Source organism: Chamaea fasciata, unplaced genomic scaffold, assembly GCF_029207755.1.
Source record: "Chamaea fasciata isolate MVZ Bird 193981 ecotype frontalis unplaced genomic scaffold, bChaFas1.0.hap1 SCAF_10, whole genome shotgun sequence".
Taxonomy (NCBI): Eukaryota; Metazoa; Chordata; class Aves; order Passeriformes; family Sylviidae; genus Chamaea; species Chamaea fasciata.
Window position 1 is genome coordinate 4,589,779 of NW_027094095.1, and position 20,449 is coordinate 4,610,227.

Genomic DNA, 20,449 nt, shown 5'->3' on the forward strand with positions numbered 1-20,449 from the left:
AAATCGAGTTCAGAGGAGCATGAAACTCAACATTTCTCACTTATAAATTTTAATAAAGGAAGAAGATTCAAAATGCAGGAAAGATTTAAAATGCAGGAAAGGGCAACTCCTCTCTGACAACTTCCACAGCTGCAAGGACTCCACCAAAGAGAGGCAATGCAGCCCACAGTGAGAATTGCCTGCCCACAGCCTACAATCACATAATATTTACCACAACAAGATCAGACTGCAAAAACAATAACCCCTCCCCACTCTGGGAACTCCCTCGGGAAGAAGAAACAGATATCTGTTCAAATCAAAAGCCTTCATATAAATAAAGCTCACAAGTTCACTCTCTGTATTGGAAACATCTATTAAACCATCTGTGATACACTGAGATTTCTTTTAAATCAAATCAGCAGATATGGAAGAGTTTAAATTTATATTTTCAATTGAAAGCACTGTCCTATTGTCCCTATATCCAGAAAAATCCTAAAATCCATCAGCCTAATAACACAATATTTGAAGAAAACACAATGCCTTGAAATATTTATGACTGCAGCTATCCATAAAAAACGCCATTCCTAAGAAACAGCTATCCTGTCACCACCTTCTCTCTCCTGCACTGACTCCCATCCACAAATCATGTCATCTTATTAAAGCATGATTTTTTTACCATCGAGACTCAATGCAGAAGCAAAACAAAATCAAACGTGTGCTGCTGTTCTGAAAACCTCCTAGGGAATTGCCAAGGGAAACAGCAAAGCAGAATAGAAATTAATTTCTCAGTTTGCAGTGTACTCCAAAGCCATTGAAAAGTCATATACCACTATCACTAATTTAGGATTATCTGCTGCTAATTTAACATTCTGAAAAGTGACTTTAAAAATATGTGGCTCAAGAGAGTTTAAAAAAAAAAAAAAGCTTAGAAACTGGAACCCTCTCGTGTTGCAGCATTTTGCACGACCTGATGCCCACAGAGCCTTCAGCTCAAGTGTAATTTCATGGCAAAGACTAACGAGAAATCCAAAACCAATAGCAGTAGACTTCAACAGAAGTGCTTGCCATAAAGCAGCAGCTTTGCCCAAAAAATGCTGCTAGATCCTGACTAAAAGAGCCTAAAGAGTTATCACCTCAACTACGCAGTTCCAACTTGGTTTTGGCTTCATTTTCCAAGTTTAAATGAAAGTTCACACATAAGGATGATGGAAAAAAGATAATTGCACTGAAGAACCAGGAAAATTTCCCCCCAAATTCCAGTTTGCTTGGGTATGGGTGTGAACAAAGCCTGTTTCACCAGACAGGAGGCGACCAACAGCCTGAACCTCCTGCCAGCTACACATTTTAGGCAGCTCCTTTCGGCATTCCTTCCCTACTTGTGCATATCACGTTCAATATTTTGCTTCCCAATTTAAAGCCAGGGTTTCCTACAAATAACAAAACCATTCCTAAATTAACCACGGAAATGCTGCCGGCTACCGTTTAGCCAAATCCTGATGATGGTGATTTAAAACATAACAAACCTGTCATCTAGGAAATCCCAAACCAAATTTGGCCACAGATAAAACTTGAGCATTTGAATAGGCATTCCTCTGCTGGAACCACCTGAAAATTTTACTGCAATTCTTTTTTTTCTTTCGGTTGGCGATAGATCTTCTTGAGCACAGTAAAAAAAAAAAAAAATTGCAAATTGTTTATCAAATCTGATTTAGTTAATAGCAGTTTTCCTTTCCACTGAGCTGGTATAACGGGAATCAACAACAGTAGTACTCTGGGATTTAGTTTTACTAATTTTAATATTAAGGCAATGTTTGAAGGGAGCACACAGGGGAGGGGAAAGAAAGTCTTTTGCAGCAGTTCACTCCAGCTCTGGGAGCTCCGTGGAGGAACTGGGGTCCAGGACCAGGCCATCCCTAGAGGATGAGGTTGGTTGTGCTGTGGCAATCCTGGGTGATGCTCACTCAGCCTAGGGAAAGATGATGAGGAAATGAAGCAGAGATCTACAGAAAACTTGATTTTCTTGAAAATGAACAATATTTACTGTAGTCAAGACAGGGGTGTAATAAGCTGTGTAATAAACCTATAATAAATAGGATGTGCCAGGTCATAATTCAAGCCAACACATGCCTGGAGTTACAATAGGGTCCAACATGACAAATTTCTGACACCATCAAGGGCAGGAACCACCGATGGAACATTTCTTGCTGTAGCTCAATGCTAATAACCCTAATAACAGGTTTCCATTCTATGAAAGTCACGTCGCTCTTCTGCAAATAAAAGGCTTATTTTAATCTTATCACAGGAGATTTTCAAATTACATGTGTTCTCTCCTGGAACTTTTTGAAATGACAGCTAGCTGGGGAAAAAAAAAAAAAAAAACAACCTTACCCCATGTTATTAATGCCAGTTTAAACAATGCTGGAATGGGTGCGTACTTGTAGGTGCACGTGTGGCAGCAGGTCCTCATTAGGGAAAATTATAATCTGCATTGTGCATCTAAATTGACAGAACTTCCTGCACAGAGTCTAGCTCACAGAGCACAGGATCTGATACGCCTCAGAAAGGAAGTTTCTGAGCATAAAAACCTCAGATCTGGGATAGAAACACAGGATCTCCCAGGAAAACAACACAGAGCAGTGCTCTTAGTTAGGTACATATGAACTGCATGCAGAAAAATATAAAGTGTAAAACCCAGCTGACCTAATAAAAAATATCCATTTTACCTGAAAAACTGCCTCTTGTCCTGACACTCACTCTGCTCCAGGGAGCTGGGAGAGCAGGCACAGCCAGCCCAAAGGAGATTTACTTCCCTAGATGGAAGCTGAACAGAGGGAGGCTGCAGTGCTCAGCCACTGCATCCATCATGCTTTCAGCTATCCTCAAGTTCACAAGATCCTGGCTGGCAGTAAAAGAGCCAGCAATAAAGTCATCACCCAATGGTTATGAAAATATTTTCTATGATTTGACCGTGCCTTTGTTCCCAGATTAAAATCAGAACTAGAAAAGGTTTTGTGTTATTGTGCTGCAAATCCTGTTTGTAGCACTAAGTTAATAAATCAACACGTTAAGAGAAGTACAGAAGCCAATGCATTGCTGTATCTACATTTAAATGCTTCTCTAGTTGAAACCCCCTTTTAAACCCCACCGAAAGAGGCTGAAAATCATCTGAAGTGTAATGGCAGGAGGAGCCAGAGCACACCAACCCTTTAGCAATTTTACAGAATGAATTTCCAGTTATCCAGTTCTAAAGTTGTTTTCAAAACACAGGATGAGAAGGCAACTTTCTCAGAGGAAACAACAAAAACCAGCACTTGACATAAGACACCCAGAACTCCCCACTCTTACCATGACAACATTTTTACTCAAAATACACAGCCCGTGGCAATTGCTGCTGGCTTCTGTAGTCCAGAAAGCTGCAGGGGTTTCAGTAAGAGTTCAGTGCTTAAAAACTTGCCGGACCCATCAATTCGATCAAGCTACCACACACAGGCAAGCCCACGAGAGCTATTCCTGCTGCAGCTCTGGAAATGCCAGCTAGGAGGCTCAGCACACCTAAAACGTGGCCAGGAGACTGTCAACGTGGATAAGCTGAAAGACTGTGCCCTTTACTTTTAAGATCATCCCCCTAAAGTTCAGCAGGATACCTTGAAAGTTCAAAGAAATGAAATCACCTGCCATTCATTCTCCCTCCAGCCAAATGCCAGGGTTTAGCTCCAGATCTGTGATTAAACCAGAGCAGTTTTCCAAACAAACCCGCCCTCTAATTACCTGATGGTAGACCTGCATCACCACTGTGGTTACCCTGAAAGTATGGGACCTTCAGGCTCTTTTTCTGTTGTTGAATTTTCTACAAATACACACAAAATAAGCACCTTACCTGAATAGAAAATGTTGATTTTGGCAAGTTCTTTCTCACAGGTTTGGAAGAACTTCTCTTCGAACGTGGCAAAACATCTTTTCACCGTGTCCTCATCTGTGTCTGCAAAACAAAACAGAAAAACAAAGAGGTTGTAACAGAAGAACATGGGAACAATTTTACAAGTGGCTGCCATGAAAATAGTTCTTCAGAGTAAATCTTTGTAGCTTTTCTCGTAAGCGAAGTTGAAAGGAGAAGGCCGAAATTATGGTGATTGCGATCAGATGCACAACTCTCCTTCACCTCACTGCTCTGGAACAGTTTTAATTCTTTTGCAAGAACTACATACAATTCCATAATTAAAGTCAAAACTTGAAATTAAAGCAGCAATTCAGTCACCTTGTTGTTATAAAAAATATAGTGCAGAATCTCAAAGACAGAATGCGTTTTCTAGTAATTAAGAAATTAGTTTAATGAGTAAAAAAAAAAATATCAAGACAGGCTATAATTACCAATTTCAGTACTGTCAAAAACCAAATGTTCCTAATGATGAAGCAAAGCAGACTCTTCATACCCTCCCATAGTTACAGCCCCTGAATCTTCATGCACTCTCACAGATTGCAAGGGTTAGTGGTAACACAAACAGGAAAATTAAGACTTCATTACGGTCTCAACAACGTTGAGAAATAGAGCACAGAACCACAGAATTGCTTCAGGTTGGATTAAGATGAGTGAATCCAAGCATTGCCAAGCCCACCACTAAACCATGTCTCCAAGTTATACATCCACATGTTTTTTGAACACTTCCAGGGATGCTGATTCTGCCAGACTCAAACAGATGTTGAAATAGACGTTATTAAATTGACAAGACGAGTGACTACACGGAAGTTTCATTTGCTATCAGATACACGTATTGGACTGTCATAACCAAGAAATCCTTTCCTTTTAGTACTAATTTCTAGGTAAAAACCAACATCAAGAGAATATTTAAATATTCTGAATTCCAGCATTTAGATTTTTCTGATATTTTTTTTTTTTGTTTTGGCTCTGATATTAAGCAGCACAAACCTATACACACATCAGTACCATCTTAAGGGATGGTATAGAAAGAGTAAAGAAAACAACACAAAACTGTAGTGGAGTTTTGGGAGAAGTCAGTCTTCTTTTGGAGTTTGATGATGCTTTAAAGAGCAGAGAGAAAATAACCAGTTCTGCACAGATGCCTGGTGTTTACAACTCCACCACCCAAGGGCTTGAAGAGAAGAATCCCCAAGGGCTCCAAAGCCTGTTCCAAACTCCAAGCTTTGGCTCCCAGGGTTCCTTTCTCATCCAATCATTATATTTGCAGCTCTGTGGCTACTCCCAAGAATGAGACTCCCTCCCTGGAGCAAACAAACCCTGGAATGACAGGGCTTGGGCTCCTCTTTGCTGAAGGAGAACCGCGGCAGCCCCGAGGTGTCATTCCAGCCCCGCTCCAGGGCTCTGGACCAACGATGAGCAAACCCACTCAACACAGATCCCTCCTCATGGGCAGCCTGAGCAGCCCAGGGACAGAAAATAACTCTGCTTCGGGGCTGGTGACTCCTAACAGCAGAGTCACAGCAGTTGCAACATCCCAGCCTGGGGCCCTCCCAGTCGGGCTGATCTGAGCTTGCCTCCAAGACTCCCAAATCCTTGACCCAACAGCAAAGCACAAACAAGGGAGGGTGGTGAAGCAGCAGAAATTGCTATGCAGTACTCAAAACGCAGAGATTTCATTCACTAGATGCCTGAAACTTTGCAAATAATAGTAAGGAGGAGGTACCAAACCAGAGCTGACTCTTAAGGATGAACCTGAAAGGCAAATTCTCCGGTACAAAGAGTCTACTCACGTCTAGCAGAAATGTTTATCTGGAGGTGCTTTCTGACATGGGGAAACCATAATTTCCTGCACTTAAAAATAAGTCACAAAGAAATATAAAAGCACACAGGCTCACTGCTTTCCTCCTGTGGAACCACCAAACCTCTTCCACCATCTCCTGTTTTTATGTTTCAGCACATTCACAAAATGACAGTAAGACTAAGTAAGCTTTTAAACTTCAGGCACTGGAACTACCAAAGGATGAAAAAAAAAAAAACACCCTGAAATTTTCTTTCAGCGTGGAATATACTTTTTGTCCATAAAGTCAAGCATGAATATTTCTGTGTAAGCATAATAGCACCTTCTAAGATACCAAAAAGCTCAGCAAGGCAACATAAGAGTTAAACTAACATAATCAATGCCAAATAACGAAATTAATATCTTGTTTTGTAAATTATTGACCAGTTCAAGGAATTACAAATAAGTGTGTTGAACAGTTGGACCACAATCTAAAGTTTAGAAGAGGAAAACAGGCTTTGAGCACACATCACCTCCTACTGGAAGCCCTTCCAAAACCCTTGAGATTAGGAATTCAGGCCTCTATCTCAACCTCAAAACATTGCTGACTCAGAGGAAAGCAAGTTCTACATAAACCATTCAAAATCCTTCTCCAAATGTCAAATGCCGCCGCATAAAAGATATTTTGCAGACCAGGGTAGATGCCAGACTTTAAAAAAAAAAAAAAAAAATCAAGAATCTCTGTGAAGAAAAGGTTCCCCTCTGGTCCTGGTCCCACTGTGGTTCAGTCATTGAGCTGCAATAATGGACAAGTGCTGCCAAGGCTACTGCCTTTATTTATTTATTTATTTCCCCTCCAAGGCTGGGACAAGACAAGGCTGTTTCGCCATGAGAAAATCACAGTGCCAGACCCCGGCCTTGGGTTCGGGAGCTCCATGACAACAGGGGCTGTTTCTAAAAGGCATCCAGCTATTGCTGCCAAGGAGGGCTGGCCTAACCTTCCTTTTGTTCTTTTTCTATAGCCTTAGCACTCCATTTACCCATGAACAAGGCTGCCAAGCAGACGGTCTGATCAATACTGCACCTTCCAGACCTCATCCTCCTATGGATTCCCTGTCCTGAATAACAAAACAAAACAAAACAAAACAAACAAAACCCCAAACAAAAACAAACAAACAAACCTCAGGAAGACTGTAAATCTGCTTTTACTTGCAAAGCCCAAACCAGCAAAGCAATCCAGATGTACTCCCCCCTGCCACGTTTTCAGGTTTGCAGAGAGCTCAGATGTTGGCACACCTAAAATAGAACCTGAAGTTGAAAAATTAACATCCAAATGACATTCCTAAGCTGTCCCAAGCACTCATTTCTCAGTGCTCCTCTCAACTGTTCATTTAATCTCTGATTTTCTGCAGCTGTAAAATATAAACAAATGATCAGCATCCCAGGCAGCTCTGCTCGCTCACTCCCTTGCAAGAACACTTCAGTAAAAGTTTTCTCTGTTAGAGCAGTGCCCTTTAAAAGTAATCCTTTTTTAAAAGTCCTCCACTCTTTATCATGCTGAATTTTAAAGGGGGTTTAATTAAAAAAGATCAATTAGCTTTGTTATGAGATCTGCACAGGTGTAGTTCTCTGAATCACCTTCTGTTTGCCACAAAACAGCTTTATCTGAGTATTGTTATTTGAACACTTTAGCTGGAGGAGGCCATTTGATTTATGAGGAGGGATCTGAAATCTAGTCAGTGCAATAAAAACAAAAATCAAGCTCAACGTTGGCATTAAACACATCAAATAACACTGAACAGGTGATCCCAAGTTTAACATCAGCACCACTTTGAATACGCTGATTTTTTTAATTTGTCCACAGCCTCTACCCAGCGCTCAACTAGGACTACAACAACAGAACCGCGTTATGAAAAATTAACAAGATTTAAAAGATAGTTTTCTTTCTCCTATAAAGCGAGTAACTGCTTATACTTCTGGGCCCGGTGGCACACTAGGGAATAAAAAGAAGAAAAAGCTACGTTTATTGCTACTCAAAACGTTAAAAACTGGGTCACTATAATGAAAACATGTATCTGTCTGCAAAATCCCATCAGCTTTGTCTGTCTACTCAACCATCACAATTCTCCCATACCCCTGACAGATCTGCAGCACCAAGATTCTCATTTCCCCAGCCTTTTTACACAGCACACTGAATTCCTGCAGGTAAAAAAAATCCGACTGTGAAGTCCCTTAATGCAAGGACAGAGATTATTATCTTTTCACTCCTGATGCGTCATCCTGGTGTTTACTGGGTTTGTTTTTTTTTTTTTTTTCCAAAGGAAAGGTTTTTCCACAGGGCAACTCCCTTTCTCACAACAGAAAGCCACACTTGGGTCAGCTGCAAATGGGATCATTCACTGAAACTTTCAGTAAATTAATTACTCACCATGAACTTTTATGTCCCATCTGGGGGCAAATAAAAGTTTCCTTGTACAGACTTTTACATGCTTTAAGTACAGCCACAGAAATTTCTTCCTAGGACTTATTCTTGCTGCAGAGGAAGAAGAAGGAAGCCAACTCTGCTTGCAAAAAAAGGAACATTTGCGTTCGTGTTGTTCCATCCTAACATCTGAGCTGCAAACTGCACATGTGATGGTGTGCATGCATCTCTCCTGGAATTTATTCCATCCACCAAAAGCGGACCTCGAATTAAAATACTGTAAAATCATCCAGGGAGAAGCTTCATGAGCTGGTTGATATTAAAAATAATGTCAAGAAAGCTCAAAGCGGGCTATAACTGCTTTTCTGAGCCATCACAGATGAGCTGGCCAGCTCTCCACTTAACAAATCCTTTAGTCCAAATCAGATCTGGTTATTAAATCATTGCCTCAAACCTAGCAATAAAAAACGACCACTCAGGTAGCAAATGAGGCTGGCATTGCCCGCACATGCAGGATTTATGTGTGGGCAGGGGAAGGAGGGGACACGAACTGCTGCTGGTCACCTACACAAGTTCTCTCAGGTTTTGCTTCACCATTTTGTTGTTTTTACCAATTAACCCAGAGCGAACAAAATCTATTTTAAAATACCTTTAGAAACAACAATTTTCAGATTGATAAAAATCCTGCTTCCTTGGTTTTTAGACCGAATCACTGAAATCTTACAAGGAAACCAGCCCGATTCTTACAGATGATTTGTTTAGCTGGAAAGAAAAAGCAACCTCCACAACATGCCTACAAGCTAGACATCCAACCAAGTGTCTGCTATAAATTATTTATATTTGTGACTCTGTAAACACAAATTCTAAAGCAATGACAGCGTCCTGGCATGAACTTCAGGTGCAGAAAAACCAGGCAACTAAGTAGTCATCCACGTGTGAGAAGACAGCTCCAAGGGTCAGGTTCTGCAGTTTACAGGGCACAGCTGTTCTAGAGGTGCTCACAAGCACCCAGCACTCATATTCCGCCTTTCTGCAAGCAAGGAAGGCAATGCTAGTCTTTGTCAGCTATTCCAGGAGAGTCACCGATGCTTCCCTCCTGTGCCATTAAGAGACTCACTACTCCCAGCAGAATTATAAAACTGAGGCTATGTGGTAGTTCAGATTTGAAGGGCAGCTAGGCAGAAACTTGTGATAGGAAAAAAAAGAATTAAAGAAAAGCAGCACAAATGCCCAGCAATATTTCAAAACCTACCACGTAAAAACACTGATAATATAGGATGACAGACCTGGATGTCAGGAGACATCATACAGGGACAGCACTCAATACCTGCTTTCCCCGGCTATCAACCACCCTGAAATTCCTCTCTTTTCAAGAAAGAAAGTGAAGATTTACGTGTGTTTTTGCGGGAGTCTCCCAAGAAGCTAGACCAGAAATACTGCCACACACCCCAGGGTGAAGGCAAGACAGTCAACAGGAACTGTGAGTCAAATTTCAGGTTGACCTTTACTCCAAGACAAAGAATGGAGAGCACCACGGTTGAGTTACTCAGCTGGTACATACTAGAACCTGTCCAGGCCACGTCTGCTGGGTTGTGACAAGGAGCCAGAGATGCAAACAGAGATCCTGCAGCTTCGTGGGATTGCCAGGAACACACCGGGACATTCCCGGCTTATATAACACACCTGCACCTTCTTCTTCCAGCTGCTCACCTGCTGCCTGCAGTCCTGGTTTTCGTTGAACAAGACAAGACAGCAGCAATTATGGCTGCACAAAAACCCCATACCACGGTTAACACACCAGAGGTTAAGGAAAGCAGAGATATTCCAGCCTCTTGCAGGGGAGATCTGAGCTCGCCCCCGCACCTCTGGCTGATGCTGCATGAGACAACAGCTCAGCACCGCCATCCATTCCCTCTTAATCAGCCTTTAATCTGTGCAGTGTTGGACCCAAGGCAGTATTTTTTCCCTTTTCATGAATGACAGGGGCCACCAAACTAAAAATTTAGCAGTACTTGTTCATGCTTTTAAGATCCACTGAATGGACCTCAAGTAAATAAGCACAGCTGTGTTTTATGCAGCTACAAACCTGTCTAGAAAACCTTCCTTCTGCTAAAACACATAGATGGAAATAAGGACACTTCCCTAAGTTGCCCAGTTTGTTCCTTAAATCAAGAAGATAAATATAAAAGAAAAACACACAGCAGCATGGAAAACCAAGACCAGAATTGTTGATACAAAATCAGGTGCTCAGAGTTCAAATTTAAGTTTTTCTATATAGCCACCTCCCCCACCTCTCCCTCCCTCTTCAGCCTGGCGGAACTCAGTGGATTCAGCAAACCCTCTGCTGATGATCAGGATAAGTGTCTCAACCTTTCAGCCAAGCAACAATTAAACGAATGGAAATGAAGATTCCAGGAAAGGTAAAGGCAAAATCACCCCAAGTTGTAGAGTTCTGGGCCAGCCCCCAAAGCAGGGATGGAACACTGGGGACTTGCATGGGGAGGAGACCTTGGAACCCCATGGAGACAATGGGGACTGGAAATGCAGCAGAGCAAGAGAAAATCAAAGTAAACTCAAATGCTGCTGAATACAGCAGAGATCCATCACCCTAAGACCCACAAATATTCTTCCTCTGCCCCACCTCCTGAATGAAGGTGGAAGGTGGCATGGAAACAGAAACAGAAGGAAACTTTCTAATCTTCTTTAATGTGCATTCTTATTTATGAAGAAAGATTCGTTTGATATTGTGAGTATTTTAATCAAGCCAAAAATGTTTCTGTCAGGAAATAAAGCTTCAAAATAAAATGACTGTTTATGCTGCTTTTATTGAGCCTCCTGCTTTCATCGTTTAACTTCCAGAATTTTACCGAGCAGCAACAATTATGTTCTCATTAAAACTGCACAAAAACTGTCAGAGCATCTGACATAACCAAAAAGAAGAGAAGAATTGAAACAAAACTGAGATTACAGTCAGTTAAAGGAACGTTGATACAGTGCACCTTTAAGTCTGGTACGTATGAAGTTTTTCCTAGGAAAAGCACATGGAGAAGGAGTTACAGGGAATTTTAAGCAGTTGTTATGGCTGTCCTTTATGCCCTGTCTTCCACACACACATGATGCCCTTTTCCTTGCTCTGGTGCTGCTAAACCAGTTCAGGAAGCTAATCTGGTATTTAAAGAACTAGCCAGCATTATAACTGAAGGGCATTAAAAACCAAACTGATCAATAAAATGTGGTTTAGCCCCCTGAAAGAGCTCCTTGCACACAGGGAGGACATGGGGAAAGCGAGATTCCTCCTCTGGCAGCAGCAACCTGCTAGACTGATTTAGCTGGAATATCACATCACCTGCTTGGACTCCTGTGATGGGAGATGACTCAAGGCACTACCCCACAGCTCAGCCGACAAGGAGACCTTGGAGAAGCCAACACAACTCACTGGAGCTGGATTCACATGCCCATACCCTTGACAGGAACACAGGAAATGTCTGGATTATTGAATTAAAGCAGATTGAACTCATCCAAGCTTTGGTCTCTCCCTTCCCTCCTGCCAACGCTCCAGCACCACTTGTGCCTCCAGCCCTGCCTTCTCCAACGCTCTCACAAAACCTTCATGGGGAAAAACCATCCCAATCTTGGATGCAAACTGCCTGGTTCTGGGCACTCCAGCACAACTGACGTCCAAACATTTTTGAGCTATTTCAGTCTCCTTTAAGCTATTTTGCATAGAAATAAAAGTCACAGAATTGCAGAATGATTTAGGTTGGAGGGGACCTTTAAAGGCCACCTAGGCCAACCCCTCTGCAATGAGCAGAGACACCTTCAACTAGCCCAGAGCTCCATCAAATACTTGTGGTGGTGTAAAAATGTAAAATGCTCAAAAGAAGAAATAAGTTGGAAAACAAAGTAAACTGAGAATTCGCTGTGACGTGGCGTTACACAAGTGATTGCAGCAACATTTCATTTTGCAAGCTGGACCTTTGAAATGGGCAATGCTTTGATCAAAGTACTCCTGGACAGGATGGCCACTGTCCCCTCCACAGATATCCTTCAGGAATGTCTTCTACTGGGTCTGATGACAGACTTGAACTGTCCCCCACACATCTGATGAACAAGACAAATGCAGGGCAGAATCATCTTGAAATCAGAGTTTTAGTCTTGCTCTTTCAGTGCTTTCTCCCCTACTTCCTTTCCCTCTCTCCTTCCACCAAATATACTCTGCACAGTATATGCACATTTGATTTTTCTTCTTAAATTGCTGACAAAAATCAGGTTGTGGACGAGCAAATGCAACAAGAAGAGTGCTAATTTATGCCAAAACAAGAGCCCCAGACCCCATCAGCGTTTTCCCAGTGATAAAGCCATCCCTGCAAATGCAGCCTGACAAGCAGATCACCTGTGCTGCACCACCAGCCACTGAGCCCTGGCCACACTCAAACGAACTGAGACTGGGAATTCTAAGCAGCTTTGCTCTTCATCAAGACTTGCAGGTGGCCACCAGCAGCAGGAGACACACTCTGAGAGCTTTAGGAAATGCCATATTTCAGCATTAAAGCCATTTCAGCATTAAAGCTATGCCCTGCCCAAGCCCTGTGTGCATGCTGCCGGACCAAGCCCAGCTCGCTTTTCTTGGGGAGGGCTTAAATAGCTGCAGAAACTGCAGCCACACATTGGACCCACCCTTCCTGATCAATGAGTAACACAGAAGTAGCGGCATCAAATTGGGTTTTACAAAACTCTGCTCTGGACTTAAGCACTTCTTTGAGTCCCTGCACCCAGCAAACACACCACAATGTGCTGGAAAAGGTGAGTCTCAACCTCCTCAGTTCCCTGCTGGAGTCTGTCAGGCAGGGTGTAATGAATATGGGGCCAAGATAAGGCCTAAAACAAGCAGCAAGGTCACTTTGAGGCAGAATAGGAAGAAAAGTCTACTCCAGCTACAGAGGAAGTGTTTAGAGGGCTTCAAAATATTTCTTTTGAGAGATGAAGCTATTTAAACACGGTTACTTCATCCTGCTGCAGACAATTCAGTGATTCACTGGCAAGCCAGAGTTAGTTCTGTTTAGAACACAGGAATCTTTTCCATACTAGGCAGAAGGCATGGACCTCTTCTCTGCATCACCCAAGCAAACACCATCCACATCCACAATTCTTTTTCAATGAAGCCTCCATACAACAACTCTTTCTGTCAGGAAACTCCTCTGCTTTCTCCTTGCTGTCCTCTGTCACTGCACATCATCATCATGGCGTGGTTTGGGGTGGAAAGGACCTTAAAGACCATCTCATTCCAGCCCCTTTGCCATGGGCAGGGGCACCTTCCACCAGAACCACCTCAAGGCTTACAGGAACATTTTGGTCAGTTCTCTGCAATTGTCCTGCGCAAAGACACCTCAGAAATTGCCCTTTCACATTTTAGCCATCAGTCCATCTACCAAAGCATCCCTCTCTGGTAGGGGTATCAGAACTGTAAAAAGCACTTTACTACCTGCTATGGCACGGGATAAACTCAAGGAAAAGCTTTCACAGTTCAGGGTGTTTCCATTGCTGACGGCAAAGTTGTGGGATTCTAAAGATGGAGTGAATTATCTCCTCCTCTAAGACACCAAAAAACTCTCAGGGAAATGGTATAGTTAGGAGTATTTTAACTTTTTAAAAGACAAAAGGAGTAGCAGGGTGTGCTCCCTGATCCTAAAGCTGCCGGGACAGGATGTGATGGAAGAGGAAAGGCTGCTCCAGCAAAACACACCGGTGTCCCTGGAGAGACCCTGCTCAGCTCCGTGTGTTCCAGGGGAGGCAGGGAAGGGAATTACAGCTAATTGAAAACATTTTGCATAATTGGAGCTGATAAGAGACATAAACCCATCACACCAGGAAACTGTTTGCATCCTTATAACAATTACAGCACATATAAAATTCAGATGCTAAGCAAACAATTAGAAACACTAGCACTGATGGGAAAAAACAAAACAAACAGGTGAATAAATGGACCATCACCATTACAAAAGCAACAACAATGCTACTTTTAGAGCTCTTTTCAGGCACAGGAGAGCATGTTCATTGGAGATATCGAGGGCAGGAGGAGGAGGGAAATGACAAAAGGAAGATTAACAGAACTGTCTTGGGAAAGACTTCAATTAATATTAAGAACAACCAGAAAGACAAAACAAATGATGCAGAAACAACAACAGGCTCCCTACATGGAGTACAGGAGCACATGGTACAAAGACAAACCTACTTCAAACGTGCTCTCTCAATGGTTTAATTTCCCCCCAGGGAGCCAACACCACTCAAATTCCTTATTCCTTTTTTATTTTACTAGCTAGTAAAGGCAAACAGTTGGCAGGAAGATAATAAGCAAGCAGTTATCAGATGAAGAAAAATACATTTTTGAGGTATCTCAGAGCAATGACACAGGGCTCGAGAGTGGCTCTGTGCACTATTTTACCAGAGGGCCTTGCAGTCAGACCATGCTCAGGAACAGAACAGATTGTTAGTTCTCATAAATGTTTACAACAGCATCTTCCTAAACATTTTGCACAATTCCAACCGATATTTTTCTTTTGATATTATGTAATTCTAGATAAAACAGCAGCAAATTAACATTAAGGTAGCTGCTTCTCCACTCAGGGCTGTAATTCTTCTGCTTTAATTCTTACATTAGTACAGCAACAGATGTTGTAGGATCCTCTCCACAACACTACAAAGCCTACCCAAGGTTATATTCCTCCTTGCTCACGCAGTGCACAGCCACCCAGCTGAGCCCTACCCTGCTGTATTAATTAAAACACGTGGATTGAAGCATGCCCGGAGACAATGTGGTAAATTCAAGGTAAGCAGAAGCTCTCCAGTGCAGGTCCCCACAAGTTTGGAGTTGTTTTCTTCCAAGCACATGCTCAGGTAGCATCCCTTGCCTTCCCTTCTTCTCAGCCCTGCACTTAGAGGGTTTGTTTAAATCCAATTCAAGCAAAAGCGGCATTCCTCAGATGCCGCTTTGCTTTGATTAAACATGGAAGGAATAAGCTCCAGCTCACATGCCCTTCCTTCAAGGGGAGAGAAGACAGTCTTCCAAAGGGATTGATTTGAAAGTCTATGCCCACTTCAACTTCTCAACAGAGCCACTGTGTTCCAGGGGTAATTTTAGTTTAAGATTAAAATGCAGCAGAGACCGGGACTGCACTTGTTTGTTTGTCTGTTTTCCAAGTTAATCTCTTTCATTTTGCACAGCACAAGTCCCTAGCCAGAAACCGCACAGGCTGGGTATCTCCTCTTGGAGCATCCCTGCCAGACTGGAACTGGAATGAATCCTTCTGAAAAGGATTTTTACATCCCAAATGAGTAGAAAGATTGAGAGGCATGTGATTCGCCCCCCCCGCACATTTCCCCCAGGCTCAATGAACAGTACTGCTGGCACTGGCTAAATAAAAAGGCAAGAAGAACCATTCAGTAATTTCTATAACTTCCCGAACAAAACCTGGTGGGAAGGGAATACGCAAACTGCCGAAGTAACTGCCAACAGAAAGGTTTTGCGTCCCAACGCAAACCCAGAGTATGCTGAGGGTAAAAAACTCAACGGCCCAACTTCCTAAGTCACTTCTTATTTACATTTCAAAGGACTTGTTACAGAGCCACCACATTTAATTCTATTTTACCCCTCTTCGTGACAGTGGCAAAAAGCCTAAATTTAAGTCCCAGTTGCAGTATCAGCGGTGCAAACAGACAGAACAACAGGACTTTCAACAAGCTCGAATAAATCATCTGTGGGTATCTTCCCAAAGCAACCTGTGTGCTGTACGCAGCAACCCTGCCAGACAGCACTTAACAAGACAGGGCTCACTTTGAAGCTGTGGTTGACTTGAAACCTTCTTCTTGGCAAAACCTGTAAAACTGAATGCTGATCCTCATTTGAAGCATGGGTGATACAAGTAGAATGGGAGAGACAAGCACTCCAAACTGCAGCTGCAGGAGGCAGGGAGGAGCTCGGAGTTTTGTCCACTGTATGAAATGAAAAGAGAGAAACTTCCACAGATACTGAAGGGTTTGATTTGCAGCCTTGGGAGAAGTTTGGATTGATGTAATAATAAAGGTACACAGACATTAAGCAGAAAAAATATAAACTTATGTTCCTATAGTAATAAGTAAGAATATGCCTTAAATAAGTAAGAAACTACATCAGGTAAGATGGTGAAGGGCTTTATAGTGTAGTAATGTAATTTCATAGAATAATTTAAGAGTTCAGATGTTATAATAGAAGTATATGTGTGTACGTGAGACAGAAAGCCACTGGATAAAAGTATACACAGTGCAGCAGAATTAAGTAGAGGCGATAGGCTAGAAAAACAAAAACTCAGTGCCAACTTTCCATTAGATCAGAACGTCATATATTGCCTCACAACAAAGAAACTTGTGACAACTTTTGAGCTATGGCCGACTTCTTACTCCTCTAAAATCTCACTGCCTCCGAGGCTGATGTTTATCTGTGTAATAAATCATTATTAGCCTGACAATGGTCCCATCCCTTCATTAAAGCATCCATAACAGTCCACCAAAGCTTGGAAAGCTTTTGCCGGGCTCCGGGAAACCTGGAGCCAGCGATGCACGCTCCCCAAGAGCAGCAAGCCCCAAAATGGTTATCCTTGCTGCCCTGACTGTGCTCTGAGCTCCGTGGTTGTGTCCTCACAGAAGAATTTTATTGCAACAGACGACCGCAGCATCCAGAAGCACTGCTCATGTAGCCGGCATGCTGCTAATCAACAGCAAGAGCAGATGGAATGCAAATCTCCCAGCGAGGGGGGACCAGGAGGCTGTCACCAGCCTGCTCCCACCACGTAAATGAGCTATTATCAATTAGGAGCTAAATTCAGACAGGATTTTGGTGAAAGGCAACACTTCAAGGTGTTTACGGGGGAAAATCCATCTGCGCCGTCTAAAAAAATCCACCATGAGCTGCAAGGTTTGTTCTGTGCTGGTTTGTTCGTGCACCAGCACAAGTGGTTGCTGTCCTGATTTCAAGTCCTGCAAGAATTTTAATTTAGGCTTTAGGCAAATTAGTCCATCAAGTATGGTGAGGATGGCCTTAACAAAGGTAACATTATTTTCATCTCACCGGAATAAATTTTTTTTATTTATTTTTGGCAAGTGTTTCAGAGGCTGGAATCAGCTCCTTTTCAACAGCAGAAGAGAGGGGAGCAGAAAAAGCACCATCTAAAAGTCACACAGAAATGAAGTTTTGTTACACCCATATTGCTGGTCCATACCAGCAAGGCACAAAGAACCAACCTCAATAGATTTGGGGGTTAAGTATATAAGATTTGGGGGTTGGTCCTTCAGCAAATTCAATACAAGAAGAATGGAAGCTGCCCCAGTTCATTCACTCAATTGATTCACCAACTGCTCTGAAACATGAATAAATATGTAAGTGGTTACTCTGCTCTAATTAGTGACATTCAGTGAATCTAACCAGAGAGCCCAGACCTCCAGCCCTTGCATTTAGCTCTCAGTGCCTCACCCTTGGGAACTGAATAGCAATCAGGTATGTAATGCAGGGATGGTTGCTTTTTTCCCCCTTCACATTTAGGGTGGAAAATGAGGGGGTGGGGGACAGGGATGAAGAAATAGAATTAAATCCTTAAATCCAGGCAAAAGATCTAAACATGTTTAAAGAAATGTTTTGATGGGGAAAAGAATTAGAGAAGAAGAAAAAGCAATAAAGGAAAAATCAAACCAAGTGCAATTGCAGAAAACATGAAGCAGATGATGCATTTCCTATGTGATAGCTTAAACAAGTCCCAAGGCACACCTCCTCAGTCCATCAAACACCAGATTTACATAAAATCATTAATTCATTACAGTCATGAAAGAACACAGGGATGGGTTAGGAGGGGCAGGACGGGATGAATGAAGTGGAAATATAAGCCAGGGACACAAGCAAAATGCCCATATCCACGCACATAGATCTTCCTGAAGGTCAAAGCTCACAGCTAACCTCAAAGAAACGTCCCAAAGTGAAAACCGCTCGTGTTTGCCAACACTAAACCACCCTAGTTTCCCATAGACAGACAAACGTACACATGATAGTAATGCTACTTGTGTGCCTGCCCTCTGCGGCTCTCTGGAGGGAAGCTGCTGATGCTGCACTTGGTCCTGCTGCCAACGAGTTATTTGCTTCTGGTTTGGTCTCCATTACCCTGGATTAGAAACACAACCTCTATCCCTGCCAAACAAGGTCTCAGCCACCTCTTTCAACTCACTGGAGTCAACTCAGCTTCTCATAAAGCTTCTTGCCCTTCCTCTGAAATAATGGTAATTTTTAACCAAAAAGTAGTCCAAAAGATTAAACCCCCCCCCCCCCCCAGCAAACTTACACAGAACGTATGAATTAATTTTCAGTTTTCCTGGCTGTTTTATCACTTGATTCACACACACAGAGCCCGAAACTGCAATTCTGTAGCTATCAATCTGCCTCCAAAGACACTGTTAGCACGGCAATCCCCCCACACAACACAAGTGGTCTTACAGACGGCGGCACTATTTTTAAAGCAGAACATGGATGTATTTTCCTCTCCTTTGCCAAACAAGTCCATGAAATGTGCCACATGGCAGGTAGCATGCAGATGACAAAACAGTCAGAATTCAGCAGAAATACAAGATGGGGTTGCCAGAAGGATTCCAACAACTCTTTGTCAAAAAAAAAAAAAAAAGGCAAAAAAAAAGCGCCCCAAACCATACTGATAGGTGCTCCACCAGAAGTTTTGTCACATCTTTGCTCTCCAGAGGTGAGAACTTCCACTACTGTCTTAATCTCAAATTCAGCTGGATGAAGGATAACTGCATTTAACACCAAAGGAGTGTCCTGGGACTGGGATGTAAACTTAACCAAGTATCTGATGTTGTGGCTGCATTAAACTCTGAGACAGAAGAGTGAGGGAAAGAAGTCATCTTGAATTTAGAGACTATTCCAAGAGGAACTGCTGGCACAAAGGAAATAGCCTGCACCAGAGGCCAACACAGAGTGTCTTCTGTGAGAGACAGACTCGGGCAGAATGAACACACGGTTCATTCTGGGGAAAGAGTTTTCAACTTCAGAGTTCACCTGACCAGCACTTGCAGCCTGTCACACACACGGAACACTGGACACAGCAGAAGCAGGTCTGAAAAAAACTCTCTCTGGGATGAAACACATTCTTCATACAGACAGGGAGTCTAAATCACATTTGAAATCTGTAACCAGGACTGAGCTGAGCATTTGCCATAATCACCCTGGCATCTGAAAGGTCCATTTGCTGTTAATACACCCAACCTACGAGGTTTGTACAGCACAAGGAACAAGAAAACACACGAACACAAGGCACCAAAGGTGGCGAGGAAAACCTGGTTCAGAATAAAATGCAAACACATTTGAAGGGAACTGCAATCATTTATTGGGAAAAAGAGCAGGTTTCCCTTTCTCAGGGACGCATGGATACCTGGAGCAGCCCCAGAACACCCAGAACAACACAGCTATCAATTACAGGGGATTGTTTGGAGGGACACAAGGACATGCACAGGGCACAGGACACAACGGCACACAGGCAGCCTCCATACACAAGAGTCACTGAACATTAAATCAGTCTTGCTTCTTAAGAATAAGCTTGAAAAGACCAAGCTGAGCGAGCTGCTGCTGCTGAACTAACGGGTATCATTTGTGCTTATTGTAAAAGAGCAAATTTAGGGAATTTATAGCAAGTGACACTTCATGCAGAGCATTTTTGCAGCTAACAGCAAAGAATTTTATCATTTTGGGTTTGCTTCTGCTGTTCACAATTGAAAACCCACCAGAACGTCCACCTAGCACGCCTCATTAGCACGTTGTTTAATATTACTTAAGAAATGACCTGTGAACTGTTCTTTGGATACCCACAAACTATGTATCTCTCCTCATGAGCAGCTTCATTAGCACTGAAAGATAAAAAAAATAAACTTTCCCTGCAAATGTAGTATAAATACATGCCACCTCTACAACTAGGAGCAAAGACTCAACAGCAACAGCCTATGTTTAAAATATTCACAACAAAGTTTCGAGTAGGCAAATCTGACAAGAATTAAACTATGTTCCATAGGGGTGATGGTGTACTCAGACACATTCAGGAACGCCGCCAGTACTTAAAATAAGGTTTGCAACATTGTGCAAAAGAGATTTTATAATTTTAAATAATTGCTTTTTATTTTGAGTGGTAAAATGTTTGCTGAAGCAAGTGTTTTTATGAACCATAGCCTACTGCCCTAGATTCCTCTCTGAAAATTGTAATTATTTTATTATAGTAAAATAGTTACATCATTTTCAGAGCCTGAAATGGAAACG

General features: G+C 42.4%; 1 protein-coding gene across 1 annotated transcript in view; it reads right to left on the reverse strand.

The window, feature by feature from the left end:
- Positions 1–20,449, reverse strand: part of XPR1 (xenotropic and polytropic retrovirus receptor 1) — a 111,652-nt gene that overhangs the window by 38,220 nt on the left and 52,983 nt on the right. The window contains exon 3 of the mRNA XM_066192133.1: positions 3,857–3,958. Coding sequence (XP_066048230.1) covers positions 3,857–3,958 — 102 coding nt within the window. The remainder of the gene's footprint in view (positions 1–3,856; positions 3,959–20,449) is intronic.